Source organism: Notothenia rossii (genome assembly GCF_949606895.1).
Source record: "Notothenia rossii genome assembly, chromosome: 6".
Taxonomy (NCBI): Eukaryota; Metazoa; Chordata; class Actinopteri; order Perciformes; family Nototheniidae; genus Notothenia; species Notothenia rossii.
The window spans coordinates 53,277,358-53,304,694 of NC_136909.1; the positions used below are offsets into that span (position 1 = coordinate 53,277,358).

At 45.2% G+C, this 27,337-nt stretch overlaps 1 protein-coding gene across 1 annotated transcript in view; it reads right to left on the reverse strand.

The window, feature by feature from the left end:
- The window catches only part of LOC307044614 (voltage-dependent N-type calcium channel subunit alpha-1B-like), a 576,385-nt gene that overhangs the window by 176,479 nt on the left and 372,569 nt on the right, over nucleotides 1-27,337 (reverse strand). Inside the window, exon 26 of the mRNA XM_079689925.1 lies at nucleotides 26,541-26,600. Within this exon, the coding sequence (XP_079546051.1) occupies nucleotides 26,541-26,600 (60 nt within the window). The remainder of the gene's footprint in view (nucleotides 1-26,540; nucleotides 26,601-27,337) is intronic.

Sequence of the window (27,337 nt, forward strand, 5' to 3'; positions counted from 1 at the left end):
AAAACACAGAAACACTGAAACACCGACACACAGAAACACAAAAACACAGAGACACAGAACCACAGAAACACAGAAACACAAAAACACAGAAACACAAAAACACAGAAAAACAAAGAAACAGAGAAACACAGAAACACAAAAACACAGAAACACAGAAAACAGCGAAACACAAAAACACAGAAAACACAGAAACACAGAAACACAAAAACACAGAAAACACAGAAAACACAGAAACACAAAAACACAGAAAACACAGAAACACAGAAACACAAAAACACAGAAACACAGAAACACAGAAAACACTGAAACCACTGAAACACTGAAAAAACACAGAAACACTGAAACACCGACACACAGAAACAACGAAACACAGAGACACAGAACCACAGAAACACAGAAACACAAAAACACAGAAACACAGAATACACAGAAACACAGAAACACAAAAACACAAAAATACAAAAACACAAAAACACTGAAACACCGACACACCGAGACACAGAACCACAGAAACACAGAAACACAAAAACACAGAAACACAAAAACACAGAAAAACAAAGAAACACAGAAACACAGAAACACAAAAACACAGAAACACAGAAAACAGAGAAACACAAAAACACAGAAAACACAGAAACACAGAAACACAAAAACACAAAAACACAGAAAACACAGAAAACCCAGAAACACAAAAACAAAGAAAACACAGAAACACAGAAACACAAAAACACTGAAACACTGACACACAGAAACACAGAAAACACAGAAACACAGAACCACAGAAACACAGAAGCACAGAAACACAGAAACACAGAAAACACAGAAACACAAAAACACAAAAACACAGAAAACACAGAAACACAGAAACACAAAAACACAAAAACACAAAAACACTGAAACACCGACACACAAAAATACCGAAGACACTGAAAACACAAAAAACAGGCTAGTGTGCTAGTATGGTTTTTGAATAAACACATCAGTATTTTAAAAAGTCGATGGAAGGCTGATACTAATTGACTCTTTAAAATACTGATGTGTTTATTCAAAATCCATTATTGTGCATAAGCCTGTTTTTTGTGTTTTCAGTGTTTTCGGTGTTTCTGTGTGTCGGTGTTTCAGTGTTTTTGTGTTTTTGTGTTTTTGTGTTTCTGTGTTTCTGTGTTTTCTGTGTTTTTGTGTTTTTGTGTTTTCTGTGTTTCTGTGCTTCTGTGTTTGTGTGGTTCTGTGTTTCTGTGTTTTCTGTGTTTCTGTGTGTCGGTGTGTCGGTGTTTCAGTGTTTTTGTGTTTTTGTGTTTTTGTGTTTTTGTGTTTCTGTGTTTCTGTGTTTTCTGTGTTTCTGTGTTTTTGTGTTTTTGTGTTTCTGTGTTTCTGTGTCTCTGTGGTTCTGTGTCTCGGTGTTTCGGTGTTTCTGTGTTTCTGTGGTTCTGTGTCTCTGTGTTTCGGTGTTTCTGTGTGTTGGTGTTTCAGTGTTTCTGTGTTTTTTGTGTTTCGGTGGTTTCAGTGTTTTCTGTGTTTCTGTGTTTCTGTGTTTCCATGTTTCTGTGTTTCTGTGGGGGTATAATACGCACGTTTCAATACCCATGTAGCATACATCTTCACTGTTACCCTCCCCTTGTTGTAATGAAGACAACAGTGCATGTGAAGGACTGTAATACACATGTATCAGATACGCTCCCCTTGCTATAATGAAGACAACAGTTTTTAAAAGTAAAAAACACTTTTTTTATTTTATTTTAAAAAATGTCCTATTTACATTTACATTTTTTCACACACAAAATCAATAGTTATACTGATTGTAACATCCCCAGGACCGTCTCCAGCTTAGAATTCCCCAGATTATTGGAAATATCATGATGGAGTTTTTTCACTTCAGTCAAAATATTCATGTGTATGCTGTTTTTGACACAAAGATGCATTACATCTACAAACAGAGCATACAATGAGAGCACATAATACACTTTTGATGTTTGTTTCATTTCTTCGATAATGTTACAGAATGTTTCGGAAAAGGAAGATTCCAGGACCACTTTAAATGTTTCGTTTACAATCGTTTCCCAATGACCAGGAATAGTACTGCCAGAACGAACGATATCCAAAATGTCTACTAGTTTACAAACTTCAGCCATTCTGTTTACACGGGGATCACTATTCACTCTGTTTTCAATCGTCCTCATCAACACACTTATTAAAAGGGTATTGACTACATTCTGATCAATATATACCGAGCGTTTTGCATAGTAGTTCCCCATTTTTATTTTACTTTAAAAAAAAAGTCAATGTATCGAAAAAGAAAAAATCCCTGGCTTCAACCAACCGCAGGTTATTAGTCTTCTTCTTCTCCATCCAACTCGGCATGGATCTTTTCAAGTCTCTCCTTAAGGCGTTTACAATTTTTGAGATTGTGCAGAAAAGCCTCCGAGGCGCCTTGGATCCTCCAATCATCCGTGAAAATTGCTTTATCAATAAGAATCTGGTCGATCTCAGTCATGAAGTCGGTGAGCCAGAGTCTTTTCATTAACGCGTTGTAATTGTTTCTGAAGAAAAAATCGGGCATGTCATTCAGACAATCGTGTTGCCTCTGGCCGGGGTGACTGAGTCGGCATCCGTTGCATATTTCTTCTCTGTACCGATGTATCACCCCCTCCACAATATCAACCAACACTGATTTCACTGTGTCCATAAACAGAGACTTCTTGGCCCAAGGAGCAAAATAAGCAGCAGTAGTATTGCAAGATTCGGGTGTCCAGAATGGTGGTGATGATGGTAGTCCAGGAGTTTGTTCCTGGCTGCAACTCGCGGGGGGAGACTTGGTTTTTCTCAGATCCATAGCTAGTTTTCAAACTGTCATCTTAGTGGGGTCCTTAGTTTTAGATGCTTTGCTGAGTGGAGGGAGGGACTTATTGCGTTGAGTGGGGGGAGTCATCTGTAGAATTGAGAGTTTTTTCACCAGTATAATGTCCCTCGCTGTTTGAGTCTTTTTTTTTTTTAAGTTATTTTTCATCTATCATTTTCAACCAAGCAGCAAGAGGTCAAATTTAAGAATAAGTAATAGTTTGTCACGATTTTACGGGGAATAGTCAGAGCGCAATTTCACATCTTAAAGACAGCTTGAACTGGATAAATGGTTAGTCTTCAAACATACCGTACGTTCTGCATGTTAGTATATCTGGCTAATTGGTTTAGACCCTACTGCCGAAGACGCATGCTCTCAATAGGGAAGTCACGCTTTGGCAAGAGGTGTTCATTTCACAGATCCACCTTGATTCTTGTTGTGCTGGCTGAAGGAAGAGGGACGGGGGAGGAAAATTCAGAGGATGAAGAAGCAGAAAAATAACTTGTTTTGTAAAACGGGCAGCACGTCAGTTTCAAGGAAAAGATGACACCGTGTTTCTGCATGACATGCAAAATATCTTGAAGCCCTACAACCACAAAAAAAAAGGTACAAGTATATTGTGTTAAAAATATGGCAAAAAGTCGTAATATTGTATAATGTATTTTTTCATCGAAACAGTGTTAAAATCACAAACTTGCCTTTTAGAGTCGCAGTCTTTTACAAAAATTCTGTTTTGTTAAGAGCTACCAAAACATAGTAAACATCGCAATTATTCCCAAAACAAACTGGAAATGGGGACATCGATAACATATTTTAATGTTTAATTTTCTTCGGGGCTACCGTAGTGCACATTGATGAACACTTTAAAACAAAAATAATGCCTACAAGTGTAAATGAGCCGGATTTTAGCTTTGATCTAATTTCCATCTATAGTCCCGTCACATACAGCATATAAGAACATGACATTCATATATATAAATATATATATATATATATATATACAGCAAAAATAAATACATGATATGCAGAAAGAGCATGAGCAGCATACAAGCATTTACCACATGGCAGTACAATGTAGCAGCTATGATATATAAAGTGCAAGATAAGATAAAAGCGCTACATAAAGTGCAAGAGGAGATACCCCTGTGTTAAAGTGCATTTATTTAGCGGTGATTACACGTCTATTTGTTGCTCAACCATTCTTTAAGTTGACCTTTAAAACTATTGAGAGTGGGACAATCCCGTATCTCAGTTGGGGGGCTATTCCACAATCAGCTGCCTTTAATGGAGAGGACATTTTGTCCAAAGGTGGTCCGTATTTGGTGGACTTCACAGTCTCCTCTGGTTTCTGACCTAGTGCTGCGTCCAGTGTGTTTTCTGTGGATGAATCCTCCCCAGGGGAGGGGGGCCAGCCCATCTAAATAATATTTAAAAAACACATACTTTTAAAAGACTTAAAATTGTCAAAACCTCAAGAAATTGTGATTTTCAAGGATGGTACAGTGGTGGTATGACTTTGCAGCATTGACAGTTAAGAAAAGGTCTAATTTGTTTAAAATGTTCCAAGTTGAATTTAATGGTATTGGATACTTTCTGGATGTTTCTTAAAAAGTCAAGTGCGAGTCCAGTATGACACTCCCTGTTCAAGATACTTCAACTGGGAGAATAGTTCTATTTCTGCTCCATTTAAAAATACATTTGATCCTTCGATTTTGATTGATCGTTTACTGAACATCGTCGTTTGCATCAACATGCATACTGTTTTTGTTGTACTCATACTGTCAATACGTAGATTGTGTTATATAGCTTAAGATAGAATGTTTTTTCTTCCTCTTTGCATAATTTGCATCCACAATCCTTTGCCAACTGGTGTTTCCACAGTCCTTGCGGTTTTCCAATTGTTCAACTAATTGGGAGCTACTGTAAGCTATTTGTATTTGCATTTTAGCACATTACTTCCTGCAGTGATTCAGAAAGTATTGTGTTTGGGCTTTTTATTGTGAAAGGGAGAACACTACTCAGAGCCAGACATAATTTCATAGAGAAAGCGAGTCTTATAGGGAGCCAATTTAAATGCTAATGTCGTCTTTATTTTACATCCATTACAAATTTGTGCAATCAACTACTTCATTATGATAAGTTGTCTACAGCCACTTTAAATGCAAACAAATGCATATTTCTAAGTGCTTACAACTTAAAAAATCTTTACGTACAAATGACTGTATATTGAATATATTTCTGTGCCCAGTGTTGAACAGGACCCAAACCTTTGAGAGATGAAAAAGGACAAATCTGCTTTAATCAACTGCCAAGTAGTCAAGTCTGCATTTGTGTCTGTTCATTTGTAAAACGTGTAATTCGGTTTCTTTTTAATGGCCTAGGTGGATTTTGGCTTTTTTCTCTTGCCAATATACTTTTAGACACACTTTGAGGTATGCAAAACCTTAAAACTAGAACACTGATGGCTGGCTTACGCTGCAAACTTCATCACCTTTTAACAAAAGAGTAAGTATATAAAACGTTATTTTGTATATTTTACACATCAGCAGAAACAGAGAGAGATGGCAGGAAGGGGGGAGGAGGGGGCAGGGCCAGGCTCACACACAAACACACACACACACGCACGCACGCACGCACGCACCCACACACACACACACACACACACACACACACACACACACAAACACACCCACCAAAAGGCCTGACAGCCATAGTAAGAGGAAAGTGTGACAGTAAGGGAGTGTGTGTAAACTTAATCAACACTTTTTGACTAGGAAGGCAAACGGTGCTTTCTTTGTTCGGATCAGCCCCAATCTGCATACTCTGTCTGAATACATTGAGAGTTACTTTTGACTCTAACAGTGTTCCACTGCAGGGTGTCCGCGGGGTCTTAAAAAGTATTAAAAGTTGATAAATCAATTTAGCAAAAATTAAGGCTATTAAAAAGTATTAAACGGCATTTTCCAAGGTATTAAGAAGGTGCACAGCAACGACAACATGAAACACCCTTTAATTTACGCAACGCTCTGGGGGTCCAACGGCTCCGTGTGTGCCCTATATGATCATTTTCTGATAATGATGAAATAGCCCCGCCTCCCTCTCCCCACGTCTCCTGCTGCTGCTGGGCTGTCAGAAGAGGGGGAGGAAAAGAGAGGCAGTCACCGTTTATTAAATATTATTATACTATTACACAGAGAACAGAGTCGTTATCAATTTGTTTTAAAACTCAATAAATAACAAAGAAGTCCTCTGACCGGCACTTTCCTAATTTTGTACGGAAGATTTAAACTTTAACGGACATGTTGACCGGCGGAACATTTTTTTTACGGAAACTGCCGCACGGTCCCCTCGTTCCTTGGAAGAGGCGGAGAGGTGGGTGTTCTCATTCATAACACTCCGTTCGATGTCTCACTATGGGATGCGCCTCATCGCGGAGCAAACAGAAGCATTAATCTCATTACGCCAATCCTGATTGGCTGGTGATCTTGACGTCAGCGTCAGGGAATCCACCCCCTATAAGTAGCTTGCGCTACGCCGCATGCGTCATTCAAACACCTCTTCTCGCTTCAGAGCACATCTCGAGAAAGATCAGTAGCTAGCTAGCTTAACGGTCCACAGACTGATTTACGAAGCTAACCTTCGGTCGACGGGCGCTCGCCGGCTACTTCTATATATACTTCTGCAAGAAGACTGTTAATACCAACACACCAGTTAGTATTGCAAATCGACCTCGCCGTTTTCTCCTCGGGAATAAAGGTAAGGTTTTGATTTTTTCAAGCTAGCAACACACGTGTTGCTAGCTTGTCTTCCCTCACTACCGACACCACGGTAGCGAGGACGTTTTTTCTTTTTCTCTCTCACACCAGAGGAGGGGAAGATAAAAAGGGTATTAACACACCAGTTAATATTCTTTGAGAATAAAATTCTACACCGTCGTTTTTTCTCCGGATTAACGACAGTTGGGGAAGTATTTTTTCTCAGCAACGTACCTGTTACGAGCGGGTCCTCTCCACGCCGTCACCACGGCGACCGAGATGGACGCTTCTCTCCCTCACACCAGAGGAGTCAGGGACTCGGAGGCTCGGCTCTGTGGCTGCGGGTTGAAGATATCAGGCACAGACTCACACCAGGTCTGCTCGTCCTGTCTCGGGCTGGAACACGCCCAGGAGGCTATCGACAACCCCGGCTCGTGCGGACATTGTGCCCGCTTCACCATCAAGAGCCTCCGCCGACGGCTAGCACGCCAAGCTAGCTTGTCGGGTCAGGACTCCCTCATGTCCTCTGATTTACCGGACGGAAATCAGGACACGGGGGCGTCCACCACAGAGATGGAGCCCCGCACTGTGTCGGTCTGGGGCTCATCAGTAGTGGCAGCTGCAGAACCGGAGTCCCGCGCCGTGTCAGGCTGGGACTCGGTGGCAGCGAGGGACGTGCGAGCGGAGCCCCGCGCTGTGTCAAGCTGGGGCTCCCAACTGGACCTCACCATGGTCTCGCCCGCGGATGATGTCCCGGAGTTGGACTACATGGAGGACGAAGAGGATGAAACCTCTGGATTCCTCCTGTCCGACTCTGATGAGCAAGACGATGATGTCTTCGTGTCATCAGCTCAGGCTGCAAAGCCGGGAGCGATGGCTGCTCTCCCGGGCGATAGCACACCAGCTTTGCCCTGTCTGAGTATAGACCTGCAGGCCGTGTGTCAGCGTGCCGCAGCCAGCCTAGACATCCCATGGCCCGAAATGGCCAAGGAGACCTACAGGTCCCGTTACGAGGGGAAAAATTTGCCCCAAGCAACGAGGACAAAGAGGCAACTCCTGCCGGTCTTCCCGGAGATGTTGGATGAGGTGTCGATCTCGTGGAGAGACCGGCCCTTCAGCAACAAGGCCCCAATCCAGGGTGCCTCCTCCCCTAGACTGCGACGGTATGGAGAGGCTCGGCCTGCTCCGCATACCGCCGATGGAACCGCTGGTGGCAGCTCACCTCCTCCCGAGGATGGCGACTACACCGAGCAGGAACCCCACGCTACCGGCAAAGGCGGACCGGTTCCAGTCAACCATGACTGAACGGTCCTACAGAGCCGCAGCATTGTCTGCCAGGGCTTTGAACATTTCCTCGCTGCTAACCGCTTACCAAGCGGAGCTCTGCGAGGATCTATCGAGTAATCCTGGACCGGCAGTACTGGACGAGATAGCCGCGATCACGGACATCTGTCTCCGCGTTCAACGCTGCGCCGTCCAGGCCACGGGAAAGGCAATGGGAATTATGGTGGTGCAGGAAAGAGCTAGATGGCTCAACCTCACCAACCTCCCAAAACCGGGAAAGAGAGGATGTGCTGGACATGCCCATCGTTCCCGAGGGGATTTTTGGATCTGCGCTCGCTTCTATGCAGAAGAGATGCGAGTCCAAGAAGAAGGAAGACGAGGCCCTCCACCTCTGTCTTCCTTGATGGGTCGAGCCGCTGCCTTCACAGCGGCAGTCCCTCGCCCAAGCTACCTCAGCTGCTCGGTTTAAAGTACCGAAACAGCAGAGGTCACGGCCCGCCCCGAGTCCCCAGCCCAGGCAGGAGACGAGGGCGAATTGGCCCAGAAAGTCTCCGGTTCCGGCTGCAGCCCAGGCGCAGCCAACCCGGAATTTCGGCCAGCAGGCGAGGAAGAAGAAGCTGGCGGCCTGACAGCCTCCTCTTCTTCCCTCGGTGACGGAGCTGGAAGGTTCCCCAGCTCCAGATGTGTTCCCGCTGCCTCGAGAGATGCCTCAAAGCCATCCTCAAGTGCACCAAAACACATGTCACAATATTGCTCTGTTTTCTCGGATAAAGCATTTTCCGCTGACGCATCCAGGCCTCAGGCTGAGGGCGCAGCTCAGAAAAATGAAAGAGAAAACAATAAAACCAATAAACAGCCCCACATTTGTTCCCCTTTTGAGAGCAGCTACGGCCTCTCTCAAAAGGCGGATGATGAACGGGTCTGTGAAGGCACCGCCGCCACGCGCATGCGCAGTAACGACTGGGGCTGTGAGGCTACCACCGTCACGTGCAGGCACAGTGCCGGCTGGGGTTGTGAAGGCACCTCCGTCACGCGCATGCGCAGTGTCGGTGGGGACTGTCAAATCGGGGTACCACCGTGTTCAGACACTAGAGGGCCCCATAACACAACAAATAGAGACTCAGAGGGCAAAAGACGTGACATCTCCGCTGGCTCTAAGGAGCGAACAGTGGAAGATGCTCACAACGTCTGCTTGGGTGTTCAAGACAGTTACACGGGGTTACAGACTCCAATTCGCTGTCACCCCCCCTTGCTTCTCGGGCGTTCTGTATTCACAGGCCCGAGGGGAGTCAGCCCACATTATAGAAAGAGAGATTCTCTCACTTCTAGAAAAGGAGGCTATATCTATAATACCCGCCGAGCAGAGTCAGAGCGGCTTTTATTCCAAGTATTTCCTCGTTCCCAAACGGGGAGGGAACGGAATTCGGCCAATACTAGATTTGAGGGCTCTGAACAATATCTAAGAAGATACAAATTCAGAATGCTCACTCACACATCTCTGCTGCGTCTCGTGCGACAAAACGACTGGTTTACATCAGTCAACCTGAAAGATGCGTATTTCCACATCCCAGTATATTACCCACACAGGAAATATCTGAGGTTCGCATTTCAGGGGATCTGTTACGAATACAGAGTACTTCCCTTCGGTCTGTCTCTCAGTCCAAGAGTGTTTGTACGATGTACGGAAGCCGCGATAGCCCGTTAAGACAACAGGGTATTCGCCTGGCAACCTACCTAGACGACTGGCTGCTTCTCGCACAGTCGGAACAGGAGACTATTACGCAGACAAATGTCCTCGTAAAGCACCTGCTCAACCTGGGTTTCATAATAAACACAGAAAAGAGCATGTTGTGCCCGGCACAGACTGTACTCTTCCTGGGTTTACACCTGAACTCGGTGCCCAGCCCGCCTGTCAGCGGAAAGAGTGAAAGCTTTCAGAGCTTGCCTCGCTCATTTCCAGCTGCGCAAACATGTTCTTTTCAGATCATGCCTGCGGTTACTGGGGCTCATGGCGTCAGCCATCCTGGTTGTACGGCTGGGACGGTTACACATGAGGGAGTTTCAGCGCTGGGTAGCCGCTCTAAAACTAAACCCCGCGCGTCATGGAGCACGGAGAGTGATGGTTACTGTGAAATGCGTAATGGCACTGCGCCACTGGCTGCACCCGACTTTTCTGGTACGGGGCGTGCCTATGGGTGCTGTCCTTTCACGGAAGGTGGTCACCACAGACGCATGTCTGACAGGCTGGGGAGGTATTTACGAAGGTCGTCCGGTGAGGGGTCTCTGGAGCAGAGACCTCCAGCGGTCGCACATAAATTACCTGGAGCTTTTAGCGGTGTTCCTCACCCTAAAACGCTTTCTGCCTTTTCTCAGAGGACACCATGTCCTTGTGAGGACGGACAATACGACCACAATATCGTATATAAACCGACAAGGGGGTTTGCGCTCTCTCCAGTTACACATGCTGGCACGCAAACTGATCTTGTGGAGCTGCGGCCGTCTCCTCTCTCTGAGAGCGACGCACGTACCGGGTGTGATGAACCTCGGTGCAGACCTGCTGTCCAGAGGTGTACCACTATATGCAGACTGGACTCTACATCCAATGATTGTGAGCCAGCTGTGGGTGCGTTACGGCCGAGCCGCGGTAGATCTGTTCGCATCAAAAGAAAATGCTCACTGTCAGCTTTTCTTTTCAATGCGCGATCAAAACGCACCATTAGGCGTGGACGCGCTCGCGCACATTTGGCCTCCGGTCCTCCTGCTTCCTCCACTAGGTCTCTTTATGACTGTAAGTGGAGGGTGTTTGAGGACTAGTGCCTTCAAAAAGGGCACACCTCTTTTCAATGCCCTGTGGGAGTGATTTTATCATTTCTACAGGACCTAATTGATCAACACAGAGCTTTCTCCACGATCGAAGTCTACCTGGCTGCTATTGCTGCATGCCATGTGGGTTTTGAGGGTAAGACGGCTGGCCAGCATCCTCTGGTCTGCCGTTTTATGAAGGGAGCTTGCAGGCTCCTTCCTGTTTCCAGGTCACTGGTGCCCTTATGGGACTTGACAGTGGTTTTAGATGGGCTCACTCGAGCCCCATTTGAACCCCTGGAAGAAGCTGACATGAAGCACCTGTCACTCAAGACAGTGCTGTTACTGACCCTGGCATCCGCCAAGCGAGTCAGTGACATTCATGCGCTATCTGTACATCCTTCATGCACTCAGTTCGCCCGAGGGTTAACGAGAGTGTTGCTGAAGCCCAACCCTGCCTTTATACCTAAGGTGGTTGGTTCATGTACCCCCTTTGACATTGAGGTATTTCCTCCGCCGCTGTGTCCCTCCGGGGAACAGCAGCCGAATTTGCTATGTCCAGTCCGTGCTTTACGCACTTATATGGACAGATCAAAAGAGTTTCGTCATAATGACCAACTCTTTGTGTCCTGGGCTAACCCTCAGAAGGGCAAGCCTGTTACTAAGCAACGGCTCTCTCACTGGATTGTGGAGGCAATTGCTTTGGCTTACACGAGTCAGGGTCTGCAGGCACCTTCGGGTTTGCGTGCTCATTCGACTCGTGGTCTGGCTACATCCTGGGCTTTGTTCAAGGGTGTTTCCATCCAAGACATTTGTGCAGCAGCGAGCTGGTCCTCGCCGCTCACTTTTGTCCGCTTTTACAGATTAGACGTCTTTGCTCCCAGTGTGGCCCATGCAGTGCTGGGCCCCCTGCTGAGTTAGAGCTCTAACTGTTAAGTTCTGGTTGGTCTTGGTGACTTTTGAGATAAGCTCGTCTGGCAATTCGGGAGCTACAATATCCCATAGTGAGACATCGAACGGAGTGTTATGAATGAGAACTATAGGTTACTTACGTAACCCCAGTTCTCAGAGTAACATGAAGTGAGATGTCTCACCAGACGGCCCTCCTTGCTATGGTGAAGCGAGAAGAGGTGCTTATTTTGAATGACGCATGCGGCGTAGCGCAAGCTACTTATAGGGGGTGGATTCCCTGACGCTGACGTCAAGATCACCAGCCAATCAGGATTGGCGTAATGAGATTAATGCTTCTGTTTGCTCCGCGATGAGGCGCATCCCATAGTGAGACATCTCACTTCATGTTACTCTGAGAACTGGGGTTACGTAAGTAACCTATAGTTTTTCATCTGCTGGTGGACTACCTGAGAGATACAGCAGGAGAACACGCCGTCCACCGCGGAGAATAAACAGAAGGGCAACCATGCTCCGGGGTCTTCTTCGCTGCTTTTGGTGTATTTCGGGCGGCAGCAGCGCCACTTACAGGCCTGACATATGTAGCCTACTACATCGTTTCCAGCATTTCCAGCGGTCTAGTGTGAACAGACACGTTAATGAATCGAATGCGTGTGAACGGAAGCCTTTTTTGCGCTTGCGTATGCGTTTTACCGTGTGGGGCCGGGGTCTAAGCCAAACTATATCCGGTCACAGAGATCTGCTATTTTAAAGTAAAGTCAACACATATAGACCCTAAATATAGTCTATATTAAGAACGAGAAAAGTCTTAACATATATATCCTTTTTTGTAAACATATGACAAATGTGTGAGGGTGATGACGTCAGAGCATCGTCTTATGTGCCAGGGCTTAGCCCCGGACAGCCCCAGCCCAATTTAACCCCTGGGTATTTGTGAGGGAGCTCCTATATGGCATTACCCCGCTGAAGCTCACCAAAGTTTAACATATTTCATAGTTCAAAGTTTTGTCAATTGTTTTGTTTATTGGTCAAATACTGGTTTCTAAGGTTTTCTGAGGAGTTTTACTGGAATGAAAGAGCACAGAGTCTACAGAAGCAAAAAAGCAGCATACTGCATTAAACCTGACCTTCACAGAGAGGTTGAAGTTCATGTGGAAAGGAGGCTTCAGTAGTCTGTCTGCACTCTGTTTAGTTTTGCTATCTTACAATCAATATAGTAAAGTGTGTTGCCAATGTAACCGGTTAGAACTCAAAGTTGCGATGAGGTCTTAAAATGTATGGAAAGGGTCTTAAAAAAGGTCTTAAAAGGTATTAAATTTGACTTCAGGATTCCTGCATATACCCTGCACTGGAGTCATAGCTTTCTGAGCTTATTTCTTAGCAGCAATTCGGTTTCTTTTGAATGGCCTAGGCGAATTTTGGCTTTTTTTTTCTCTTGCCAAGATGCTTTTAGACACACTTTGAGGTATGCAAAGCCTTAAAACTAGAACACTGATTGCTGGCTTACGCTGCAAACTTCATCGCCTTATTAACAAGAGAGTAAGTATATAAAACGTTATTTTGTATATTTTACACATCAGCAGAAACAGAGAGAGATGGCAGGAAGGGGGGAGACAGCCCCACCCCCCCCCCCCCCACCTTTACAGACACTGGCCATAGCAAGAGGAAAGTGTGACAGTAGGAAGGCAAAAGGTGCTTTCTTTGTTCTGATCAGACCGAATCCGCATACTCTGTCTGAAATACCTGGAGAGTAACTTTTGTTAGAGCTTTCAGAGCTTTCTGAACTTATTTCTTAGCAGCACTGGGTATTTTTGTGTTGTATTGTATACAGTTGAAAGTGCACAGATAAACAGTCAAGCATAGGCGGTAAAAATGTGTCTCCTCAGGCTCTCTAATACACACACAGTCATCTCTCAAACGAGGTGCCTGCCTGCTTTCCAGGACTTTTACAGCCTCTGGCCGACTGCAGGGCCATGGGGTGTTAAGACAGGCACCTATAGCTCAGGAGTGAAGGTCCCCACACACACACACACACACACACACACACACACACACACACACACACACACACACACACACACACACACACACACACACACACACACACACACACAGACAGACAGACAGACAGACAGACAGACAGACAGACAGACAGACAGACAGACAGACAGACAGACAGACAGACAGACAGACAGACAGACAGACAGACACACACACACACACACACACAAACACACACACACACACACACACACACACACACACACCTCCTTGGGAGGACATCAGTGAAGGTCCCCACACACGCACACACACACAAACACACACAGACACACACACACGGGCCCACCTGTCACTTTTTATGCATACTAATGTGATTGAAACATTTTTTATTATACACCATAAGTCGCAACAGTGGGGGCTTTTCACACCGGTGAATACACATCACCCCCCTCCTATCGACGGATCTCACACCTACTTGGGATATCACACCTACTTGAGATCTCACACCTCGATCAAAGGGGAGGCGGGACTTAGCTCATTAGCATAAGTAGGGAGAGGTGTGACCTGTCACAGCATCTGTCACTTTTTATGCATACTAATGTGATGGAAGCTGGATGAATATAACTACTCATAGTTTCTCATTATTATTATTTTTATTTTTATCGCTGATCTTATTTTTGATTCTATTATTCAGTGTGAATCTGTGCTATCCTGTTTTTGACTCTCACCCTGTTGCTGTTTGAACTACTGAATTTCCCCATGGGGATTAATAAAGGTCAATTTTATCTTATCTTAATGTATAAATTGATTCGCTTCAATCTACTGTACTGTGTAAAAACAACACAACAATATTACAAAAAATATACTGCATAAAGCAAACTATATACTTTATTTGATCTAAAACATTTATGTTTTTTCATTATAATAGCCTGTGAAAACCTTAACAAATAAGTGATTAAATGCTACAGTATTTAGCAAACACAACTGCAGAGCTGCAAACATTGCAAACAGACTAAGTTCTACACCCAGTTGTCTTTGTGTATTTGTGAATGAAGCACCATCTCATGGTTAAATCCTGTAATTGAACAAATGGGGAAATTTGGCAACGCCCGCCAGCAATTTGGCAACAACCCCAGCCACTGGGATCCGCTGGGTTTTTGGTTGGGACACACCCATGTGAGTCCTATCTGGAGTGCTACATCTGTATGGCACGTCTCTACTGGGAAGTGTAGTTTTAAAAGACGTTTTCGTATTTCCCATAATAAGAAGTTGTCAGTATTTAGGGGATAGGAAACACTCAAATGTAAAACATATCATGAATAAATGGGTGAAAATGGCTTGTGTCCATGATGGGCAGCATTAATACCCACATGACAGCTAAGGTCAGAATAGCTTTATTTAACAGTTGGTCTGTGACCCCTCCTGTTGTTAATTGATAAGCCTGAAACATGCACTTGTCAAGGTTCAGAGGCATATTTTGCAAATATGGCAGTAGCCAGCGATCATCTTAACCAGTTTAGCCCTGAGCCTGTTTTTCAGGTCTCAGGCTCGAAAATGACATTCCCAGAACAAATGACCATATCTTTCCTTCTAAAAGGGTTAAATCCGGGCTCGACATTATAAATGGCCCGCTGGCCCGGAAGCACTATTTAGACGCCCCGGGCCAGCATAACGTACTTTCCACTTGCCCGCTCGGGCCACTAAAAATATTGCTTTAAAAAAATTGTCCTGTGGTATTGGTATTTTGACTAGCAGTTTAGTTAAATTGTTTCATTTATTAACGCTACAACATAGCGTTTCGTGTTGTCTTTGTTGGGTGAAAAGCAAACAGCTGTTTGCTGCGGAGCGCAGCGCGAGCAGGCTCCCGTGAGTGGGAGCGCGCTCCTTCACTACAGAATGTCGCGCCACCTAACCATTCGCCAAAGATGTATTTGATACCAGCGGTAACCGGCCAAGTGCCGGGCAAAAAAACAATCTTCAAATAAAAGAAAGTCACCAGAGGAGTTAACGGAGAGTGACAGGGAGCATGAGAAGAAGAGGGAGAGAAAGTTTCAGTCAGCTTGATCGATGGAGTTGGCTTCTAGTGGTGCAGTGACGCGTCCTAAAACCCTTTTTAATCTTAAATTAATTTCCGAAATTAGATTTTATGATTCGAAAATGATAAAAGTAGGGTAGACATGCGGAGATTATCCGGCTGAACAAAACGTGCATTTATCAAACGGGTTTGTTTTCCACAGACCTTATTTCCAGCTATTTTCCAAAACCCTGTGGAGAAATCCCATTGCTTTTTGTCGAGGGAACCAGCAGCTTACTTCCTGGTTTTATGACGCGTCACTGGCTGCACCTCTCAATATGATGCCAATATAAACAAGGTCTTCTTTAGTCGGCTCTGTACATCAATGCCGACCTATGCTGACAAGTAAGTGAAGAGTAGACAATATGAAAGTATTGGCTATAGGGAAATGTCCCAGCAGTTTAGGATAATGAAGGTTCTAATCTAATCTACTACATAGCCATTACATTTCTAACTCCTGATGACAGGAAGGCAGAAAGTGCATTATACAAATAATAATACTCATAATAATAGCAGACATTTTTTAATAATGACCACAATATCATTATTTTTAATCAACCAAATATGAACAATTGAGGGAAATTAGGAAGAACTGATTATACAAATGTTGTAGTACAAGTAGTAATGTAGTTAGTGCATAAATTACTATTGCAACAAATGTGTTAATTTCCTTCATTATTAGTCGTTTTCTTTTGGACGAATCCTCCGGGCCAGTGGTTACAATGGTGGGGCCAGCGATAATAAAATTCCACCGGCCCGGAGGGCCAGTGGCATTTTACCCTTAATGTCTACCCCTGTAAATTAATAATCTTTTTTCTCAAAGTAATGATAAACCTGTGAATTGGATGTAGAAAAGCCAAAATCAATATAGATGTTTTTTATTTTAAAGACAATTCAGATTGAACATAGTCAAAAACTGTAAATTATAGTGTCCGTCCAAAAGTTACTTTTTACTTACAGTGAAAACTACCCTTGGATGATGGTAAGGTAGACTAAAAGCTTTAGGAATCCAAAGTACAACATATAATAAGTACCCTGTATCAAGACTGATGCAAAATAAGTGACATTTGACCTTTTTAGACAGGTTTAGCAAAAAAAACTGATTTGGGTGGAAATGGGGGTTTTACCGTTTCTCTGGAACCCATTGGTCGATTTTGGTGATTGACATCTCTTTCTGACCGTTAGAGCCAATAGAATCGAAGGGGAATCTCCCCACTCACACACATGGTAAAACAAAAAGGTGGGGCTTTGCGCACGCAGTTCTCATTCATAACACTCCGTTCGATGTCTCACTATGGGATGCGCCTCATCGCGGAGCAAACAGAAGCATTAATCTCATTACGCCAATCCTGATTGGCTGGTGATCTTGACGTCAGCGTCAGGGAATCCACCCCCTATAAGTAGCTTGCGCTACGCCGCATGCGTCATTCAAACACCTCTTCTCGCTTCAGAGCACATCTCGAGAAAGATCAGTAGCTAGCTAGCTTAACGGTCCACAGACTGATTTACGAAGCTAACCTTCGGTCGACGGGCGCTCGCCGGCTACTTCTATATATACTTCTGCAAGAAGACTGTTAATACCAACACACCAGTTAGTATTGCAAATCGACCTCGCCGTTTTCTCCTCGGGAATAAAGGTAAGGTTTTGATTTTTTCAAGCTAGCAACACACGTGTTGCTAGCTTGTCTTCCCTCACTACCGACACCACGGTAGCGAGGACGTTTTTTCTTTTTCTCTCTCACACCAGAGGAGGGGAAGATAAAAAGGGTATTAACACACCAGTTAATATTCTTTGAGAATAAAATTCTACACCGTCGTTTTTTCTCCGGATTAACGACAGTTGGGGAAGTATTTTTTCTCAGCAACGTACCTGTTACGAGCGGGTCCTCTCCACGCCGTCACCACGGCGACCGAGATGGACGCTTCTCTCCCTCACACCAGAGGAGTCAGGGACTCGGAGGCTCGGCTCTGTGGCTGCGGGTTGAAGATATCAGGCACAGACTCACACCAGGTCTGCTCGTCCTGTCTCGGGCTGGAACACGCCCAGGAGGCTATCGACAACCCCGGCTCGTGCGGACATTGTGCCCGCTTCACCATCAAGAGCCTCCGCCGACGGCTAGCACGCCAAGCTAGCTTGTCGGGTCAGGACTCCCTCATGTCCTCTGATTTACCGGACGGAAATCAGGACACGGGGGCGTCCACCACAGAGATGGAGCCCCGCACTGTGTCGGTCTGGGGCTCATCAGTAGTGGCAGCTGCAGAACCGGAGTCCCGCGCCGTGTCAGGCTGGGACTCGGTGGCAGCGAGGGACGTGCGAGCGGAGCCCCGCGCTGTGTCAAGCTGGGGCTCCCAACTGGACCTCACCATGGTCTCGCCCGCGGATGATGTCCCGGAGTTGGACTACATGGAGGACGAAGAGGATGAAACCTCTGGATTCCTCCTGTCCGACTCTGATGAGCAAGACGATGATGTCTTCGTGTCATCAGCTCAGGCTGCAAAGCCGGGAGCGATGGCTGCTCTCCCGGGCGATAGCACACCAGCTTTGCCCTGTCTGAGTATAGACCTGCAGGCCGTGTGTCAGCGTGCCGCAGCCAGCCTAGACATCCCATGGCCCGAAATGGCCAAGGAGACCTACAGGTCCCGTTACGAGGGGAAAAATTTGCCCCAAGCAACGAGGACAAAGAGGCAACTCCTGCCGGTCTTCCCGGAGATGTTGGATGAGGTGTCGATCTCGTGGAGAGACCGGCCCTTCAGCAACAAGGCCCCAATCCAGGGTGCCTCCTCCCCTAGACTGCGACGGTATGGAGAGGCTCGGCCTGCTCCGCATACCGCCGATGGAACCGCTGGTGGCAGCTCACCTCCTCCCGAGGATGGCGACTACACCGAGCAGGAACCCCACGCTACCGGCAAAGGCGGACCGGTTCCAGTCAACCATGACTGAACGGTCCTACAGAGCCGCAGCATTGTCTGCCAGGGCTTTGAACATTTCCTCGCTGCTAACCGCTTACCAAGCGGAGCTCTGCGAGGATCTATCGAGTAATCCTGGACCGGCAGTACTGGACGAGATAGCCGCGATCACGGACATCTGTCTCCGCGTTCAACGCTGCGCCGTCCAGGCCACGGGAAAGGCAATGGGAATTATGGTGGTGCAGGAAAGAGCTAGATGGCTCAACCTCACCAACCTCCCAAAACCGGGAAAGAGAGGATGTGCTGGACATGCCCATCGTTCCCGAGGGGATTTTTGGATCTGCGCTCGCTTCTATGCAGAAGAGATGCGAGTCCAAGAAGAAGGAAGACGAGGCCCTCCACCTCTGTCTTCCTCGATGGGTCGAGCCGCTGCCTTCACAGCGGCAGTCCCTCGCCCAAGCTACCTCAGCTGCTCGGTTTAAAGTACCGAAACAGCAGAGGTCACGGCCCGCCCCGAGTCCCCAGCCCAGGCAGGAGACGAGGGCGAATTGGCCCAGAAAGTCTCCGGTTCCGGCTGCAGCCCAGGCGCAGCCAACCCGGAATTTCGGCCAGCAGGCGAGGAAGAAGAAGCTGGCGGCCTGACAGCCTCCTCTTCTTCCCTCGGTGACGGAGCTGGAAGGTTCCCCAGCTCCAGATGTGTTCCCGCTGCCTCGAGAGATGCCTCAAAGCCATCCTCAAGTGCACCAAAACACATGTCACAATATTGCTCTGTTTTCTCGGATAAAGCATTTTCCGCTGACGCATCCAGGCCTCAGGCTGAGGGCGCAGCTCAGAAAAATGAAAGAGAAAACAATAAAACCAATAAACAGCCCCACATTTGTTCCCCTTTTGAGAGCAGCTACGGCCTCTCTCAAAAGGCGGATGATGAACGGGTCTGTGAAGGCACCGCCGCCACGCGCATGCGCAGTAACGACTGGGGCTGTGAGGCTACCACCGTCACGTGCAGGCACAGTGCCGGCTGGGGTTGTGAAGGCACCTCCGTCACGCGCATGCGCAGTGTCGGTGGGGACTGTCAAATCGGGGTACCACCGTGTTCAGACACTAGAGGGCCCCATAACACAACAAATAGAGACTCAGAGGGCAAAAGACGTGACATCTCCGCTGGCTCTAAGGAGCGAACAGTGGAAGATGCTCACAACGTCTGCTTGGGTGTTCAAGACAGTTACACGGGGTTACAGACTCCAATTCGCTGTCACCCCCCCTTGCTTCTCGGGCGTTCTGTATTCACAGGCCCGAGGGGAGTCAGCCCACATTATAGAAAGAGAGATTCTCTCACTTCTAGAAAAGGAGGCTATATCTATAATACCCGCCGAGCAGAGTCAGAGCGGCTTTTATTCCAAGTATTTCCTCGTTCCCAAACGGGGAGGGAACGGAATTCGGCCAATACTAGATTTGAGGGCTCTGAACAATATCTAAGAAGATACAAATTCAGAATGCTCACTCACACATCTCTGCTGCGTCTCGTGCGACAAAACGACTGGTTTACATCAGTCAACCTGAAAGATGCGTATTTCCACATCCCAGTATATTACCCACACAGGAAATATCTGAGGTTCGCATTTCAGGGGATCTGTTACGAATACAGAGTACTTCCCTTCGGTCTGTCTCTCAGTCCAAGAGTGTTTGTACGATGTACGGAAGCCGCGATAGCCCGTTAAGACAACAGGGTATTCGCCTGGCAACCTACCTAGACGACTGGCTGCTTCTCGCACAGTCGGAACAGGAGACTATTACGCAGACAAATGTCCTCGTAAAGCACCTGCTCAACCTGGGTTTCATAATAAACACAGAAAAGAGCATGTTGTGCCCGGCACAGACTGTACTCTTCCTGGGTTTACACCTGAACTCGGTGCCCAGCCCGCCTGTCAGCGGAAAGAGTGAAAGCTTTCAGAGCTTGCCTCGCTCATTTCCAGCTGCGCAAACATGTTCTTTTCAGATCATGCCTGCGGTTACTGGGGCTCATGGCGTCAGCCATCCTGGTTGTACGGCTGGGACGGTTACACATGAGGGAGTTTCAGCGCTGGGTAGCCGCTCTAAAACTAAACCCCGCGCGTCATGGAGCACGGAGAGTGATGGTTACTGTGAAATGCGTAATGGCACTGCGCCACTGGCTGCACCCGACTTTTCTGGTACGGGGCGTGCCTATGGGTGCTGTCCTTTCACGGAAGGTGGTCACCACAGACGCATGTCTGACAGGCTGGGGAGGTATTTACGAAGGTCGTCCGGTGAGGGGTCTCTGGAGCAGAGACCTCCAGCGGTCGCACATAAATTACCTGGAGCTTTTAGCGGTGTTCCTCACCCTAAAACGCTTTCTGCCTTTTCTCAGAGGACACCATGTCCTTGTGAGGACGGACAATACGACCACAATATCGTATATAAACCGACAAGGGGGTTTGCGCTCTCTCCAGTTACACATGCTGGCACGCAAACTGATCTTGTGGAGCTGCGGCCGTCTCCTCTCTCTGAGAGCGACGCACGTACCGGGTGTGATGAACCTCGGTGCAGACCTGCTGTCCAGAGGTGTACCACTATATGCAGACTGGACTCTACATCCAATGATTGTGAGCCAGCTGTGGGTGCGTTACGGCCGAGCCGCGATAGATCTGTTCGCATCAAAAGAAAATGCTCACTGTCAGCTTTTCTTTTCAATGCGCGATCAAAACGCACCATTAGGCGTGGACGCGCTCGCGCACATTTGGCCTCCGGTCCTCCTGCTTCCTCCACTAGGTCTCTTTATGACTGTAAGTGGAGGGTGTTTGAGGACTAGTGCCTTCAAAAAGGGCACACCTCTTTTCAATGCCCTGTGGGAGTGATTTTATCATTTCTACAGGACCTAATTGATCAACACAGAGCTTTCTCCACGATCGAAGTCTACCTGGCTGCTATTGCTGCATGCCATGTGGGTTTTGAGGGTAAGACGGCTGGCCAGCATCCTCTGGTCTGCCGTTTTATGAAGGGAGCTTGCAGGCTCCTTCCTGTTTCCAGGTCACTGGTGCCCTTATGGGACTTGACAGTGGTTTTAGATGGGCTCACTCGAGCCCCATTTGAACCCCTGGAAGAAGCTGACATGAAGCACCTGTCACTCAAGACAGTGCTGTTACTGACCCTGGCATCCGCCAAGCGAGTCAGTGACATTCATGCGCTATCTGTACATCCTTCATGCACTCAGTTCGCCCGAGGGTTAACGAGAGTGTTGCTGAAGCCCAACCCTGCCTTTATACCTAAGGTGGTTGGTTCATGTACCCCCTTTGACATTGAGGTATTTCCTCCGCCGCTGTGTCCCTCCGGGGAACAGCAGCCGAATTTGCTATGTCCAGTCCGTGCTTTACGCACTTATATGGACAGATCAAAAGAGTTTCGTCATAATGACCAACTCTTTGTGTCCTGGGCTAACCCTCAGAAGGGCAAGCCTGTTACTAAGCAACGGCTCTCTCACTGGATTGTGGAGGCAATTGCTTTGGCTTACACGAGTCAGGGTCTGCAGGCACCTTCGGCTTTGCGTGCTCATTCGACTCGTGGTCTGGCTACATCCTGGGCTTTGTTCAAGGGTGTTTCCATCCAAGACATTTGTGCAGCAGCGAGCTGGTCCTCGCCGCTCACTTTTGTCCGCTTTTACAGATTAGACGTCTTTGCTCCCAGTGTGGCCCATGCAGTGCTGGGCCCCCTGCTGAGTTAGAGCTCTAACTGTTAAGTTCTGGTTGGTCTTGGTGACTTTTGAGATAAGCTCGTCTGGCAATTCGGGAGCTACAATATCCCATAGTGAGACATCGAACGGAGTGTTATGAATGAGAACTATAGGTTACTTACGTAACCCCAGTTCTCAGAGTAACATGAAGTGAGATGTCTCACCAGACGGCCCTCCTTGCTATGGTGAAGCGAGAAGAGGTGCTTATTTTGAATGACGCATGCGGCGTAGCGCAAGCTACTTATAGGGGGTGGATTCCCTGACGCTGACGTCAAGATCACCAGCCAATCAGGATTGGCGTAATGAGATTAATGCTTCTGTTTGCTCCGCGATGAGGCGCATCCCATAGTGAGACATCTCACTTCATGTTACTCTGAGAACTGGGGTTACGTAAGTAACCTATAGTTTTGCTCCAGAGTGAAGCTGTCTGTAGCTCTGACTTCTGAAAACCGAAAAGCAGATTTATTGCTTATTATATATTATGGATTATCAGAAATCATTCAAAGTGACACAGAAACATTGGGTTAACCTATGGATTAACTTCAGCATTGTTTTTATCGTTTTAATGCCATTGAAGACCACTTTTGACCAGACTACCACACAGGTGAGCCATATTAGCGTTTTTAGCTACCTAGCGCCATATGTTTTGATGTGTGTTCTTGTTATCATCTCCGAGAGTTCGTATAATTGAGTGATAATGAGGGTACCCCTCGATTCTGTGTCACCTCACGATGTGAAACGATGGGTTGAGATGTGCAGCAAAGATAAATAAGGTTTTGTGAGTAAATTTCGGTGCAGTCATCTGTTAGCATTTTTCGCTCGTTGCTAATTCAGAGGCTCAGCATTGTGGGGTACTTTTTATTTATTTTTTAGAAATGATCAGTTCGATGAGTTTCTTTCCATTACATGGATATAAAACATTCATAGTTTATTAAATGAACATGCCCTCAGACACTGTTTCCTGCAAGATGTTGCAGGAGGCCCCCGGTGCCGGGGTCTCTCAGGTTAAGATAAGATATACTTTATTGATCCCAAGTTGGACATTCTATCTTTACATCAGCATGTGTAACAATTGTAAATATGCAGTGGTGTTTATTTGTAAATCATTTAGTATAATCACACAAATTCTGTGTTTTATATTTAATAATTCTGTGTTCTTTATTTATTGAATGTTCAATACCTGACAAGGTCGGAGATGAAAAACTTGGGTCGCAGGTTCCTCAACAGTGCATTACAAGACATCTATCAATATGTGTACAGGGCCGTATCCAGGATTTCCTAAATACCTAGGTCCAAACATGCTAGGGGGGTTCGGGGTATACCCCCCCGAGATTTTTGGGATGATCTAGTTAGCTGCTTTTTAAGTCCTGTGGGGGGTCTCACATTGGATAATGTATTGATTTCAATGTTGCATAAATAAGCATACATTATTTTTCAAAGTGTAACACATAAGAATCAGTTGATTGTTACTATTAATGATCTGGACATGCAGAAGAGGCTAAAATGATCACAAAACATTGTCAACAATCATTTATCATGTCTCTCTCCTTTCCATAACTTTACCCTCTTTTCCATCTTCTTGAGTCTCTCTGTCTTCTTCCTGTTCATTACTCTCTCTGCCCTCTACTCTTTCTCTTTGTTCAATCTCCCTCGTTGTTCACTGTTTGCTCCTCGTCACTTGTCGCTCCTGTCAGTGAATTAAAAGCAATTCAGCCATTTAGTTCATTTCACTTGTTTGTTTGCATTATTTTTTTTGATTTAAATCTGTTTTGTTTGATTCTCAAAAGAGAACAAAGATGTAAGCAAAATGTGTTTTATACAATTGTATGTTATTATGATATCATAAATGCAATAGATGTATTTTGTTTTAAAATTATGCCTATTGTCTATATTGTAAATGAAGACTATTGTTATAGATAGATAGATAGATAGATAGATAGATAGATAGATAGATAGATAGATAGATTGATAGATAGATGGGGTTATTAAGCCTACATTCTTTTGTGTGACTGTACCTGCAGTTCCTCCCTGACTTCCATCCCTTTCTCTCTCTCTCTCAAGGCTAGTGTAACGTCCGAGCCATTAGTAATTATCCTAATGTACACATCAATCGTTATGTACTTTTATATTACGCTGATGTAACAGGATCCTAACCCAACCAGCATTCTGACCATGAGTCTGACTCACTAAATGAAGCTCAGCGCAAGTTCTTTCAGGAAGACTGGGTGGCCGTTTCTCAATCGCGAGGACATTGGCTTCCAAGCCAATATTTCAAGGATGTTATGTCATCATCAGCAGGACCGTTCCAATGTCCAGCACACTTGGAATTCCACCGAGGCCGCGTCCTTGGTTTGGGGGAAATGTGGAGGCTGCACATGGGTAGACTTTGCGTCCTTCAAATCCCCACAATGCTTTGCGCACGGACCAATTTCCCCAAATCTGTGGCGGAAAATGTAAGGCAGGGCCTCTCATATGACGCACACCTGCACACTTGCTAGCCTGTTCCACTCTTCGTTTTCCGAATGCCAGGAAGGATTCTTGCCTAGCTTCTGAAGGAAGTGACTCGGAAGACATGTGCTACCAAGCAAGCGTACTCGCGATTGAGAAACGGCCAACATGTATACATTCACTCCGCAGCTGCTTATAATCAGCTCATCACGGGCGCTGTCTTTAACCTATCACATTCACCTCATTCTCCAGCAGCCAATCACCGAGCTGCAGCCAAACTTTAAAATGGTTCTCCTCTCTCCTGCAGTCAGCTGTGATTTCAGGTGTTCATGCTGCCGCCCGCCTCCTCTCCACCCACCTCCTCATCAAATCCAGATCTTCATCATCATCACCAGTGTCTAGACCCCGGGGAGGTTCCCTATATGCTCACGGCTGCATTTCCCCCTTTAGATATAAGATTTCAGGATTGGGGTTTAATCGCCAAAGACTTAATATTTATCATATGACATGTGTCAATAAATGTTCTTTAAACAAAATGAAGTCTCTCCTGATTGAACTGTCTGGACCCCATCCTCAACTTTTTTTCAAAACATAAAATGCCTTCATAGGGCTTTCCTGTTGATCATGTTTGGTGGATTTTTTTATATAATAATTGCAATCAATATTATATATATAGCCTACAGTATATTACGTTTAATTCTATATAAATTGTATTTACATTTGTTTTCACTATTTTTTTCACCTAGTTCTACTATGCCAGCCATCAGAGGTATACATGTGTTAACATCTCTTTTAGGTTTCATTTATTATTTTTTTGAATTTCTATATAAAATGCTGATTTCTACCTGAAATGCTTATGTATTTTTAATTACATTTTGGTAGAGCTTTGACTTTTTCAGCTGAATAAATATTATAACTCAAGATGGTTTTGTTCAGCATTGCCAGCTTCACTGTTGAGCTTTATGTTGTGCCCAGCATTCTCCTGTGCTCTGAAATGAAAATGTGGATAAGCATAAAACAACACTAAAATAAACACTCCAATACAACTTGCTATTTGACACACACAAGGTTGTTCATTTGTGTGTATAAATATACAACACAGGCTATATACATATATATATATATATATATATATATATATATATATATATATATATATATATACATATACAAGTATAATTAATACAACTGTTAATTTGATTAGAGCTTTGACACATATATCTTTATTTATAGATGTATAAGTATGACGACTTCCTCGGGCGATATAGTATGGTACAGCTAATTCATCTGGGTCAAAAAGTGTTGTGCCCGAAAAGGTTGTAAACTGTGGCTTATCCCTGCGTGGTATTATAGTAATACCAAACAGCAACGTTCAACTCCTTTAATGGTATATTGCAAGTGCAATAAGAAGCTACAGGGACGTTAATCTACGGGACTCTGACATAATGTCAACATAGGCTGAGTTGGGAGTGAGAATGTGTTGGTCAAAGCAGCATGTTTGAAACAGGCATTGCAAATAATGTAAAAATGAAATAGAGTAGAACATAAACAAAAATAAACATTAAATATAAACATCTGAAAATAGACAATAAAGCCGAAGTAAAAAGTAAATTATATGCATAGATAAAACTATGTAGACTACGGATGAAATAAACACTATAACGGGCCAAATTACAGCTAACCACATTTAAAAGTAGGATATCATTTATTATTTTAAATGAATAAAAAGGAAGTCATGAAGTTATGAGTGTTGACATGTGTATTTATTGACATGATTACCTTGATCACCATTTCAAAAGTGAAAACCCCGGTGAAAGCATAGTCCAGATATTTGAGCACCTGCAAAGAAAACTCAATCAGTGCCGAAACAGATAACTATTTTCCTGTAAGTAAACAACTGCAAATACACAATATGTGAGTATTTTTTCATAATACTACCCACCTCCACTGGCTCTAAAATTAAATAATAAAATGTTCCATATATGCTGTCATACCACACTGAATATAGAAGAAACAAGTTTCTTAAAGCTGCTGTGGTCTTTGTAAAATATGTATACTTTTGTTTTAAGAGAGGTGTGTGGTGTAGTGGATAGAGCCTTGGTCTGGGGATCAGATGGTCACAGGATCAAACCCTGGGCAAGACACTTCACCCAAAATTGCTCCTGTGGGGATTGCCCACAGAATTGAGAATGTAAGTTGCTTTGGATAAAAGTGTCTAACAAGTAACATGTAATGTAATGTTTTAAGAAATAAATCTTACTCAATTTTAGAAAAAACTTTTTAATGGAATATCACCAATCTACATCAGGAAACAGAACACTTTTGAGCATTTCTAGCTTATTTTGTAACACTACATGTCCTGATACTGGTAAATGTAGTTCAAAATAAGATTTCCCAGCTTTTTACATGATCTGATTAGCTAAACACCCCTTCTTATTTCAAGACATCTTACCAAGCACATTTTCACTTGTTCTCTTGGCCTTGTTTTTATATTCTTTTACCTGATCTTGGAGCAGCATTTTTTCCAATGAGGCTAAAATATATGTGTTTATGTGTGAAGTACGTGTAGACTGTGA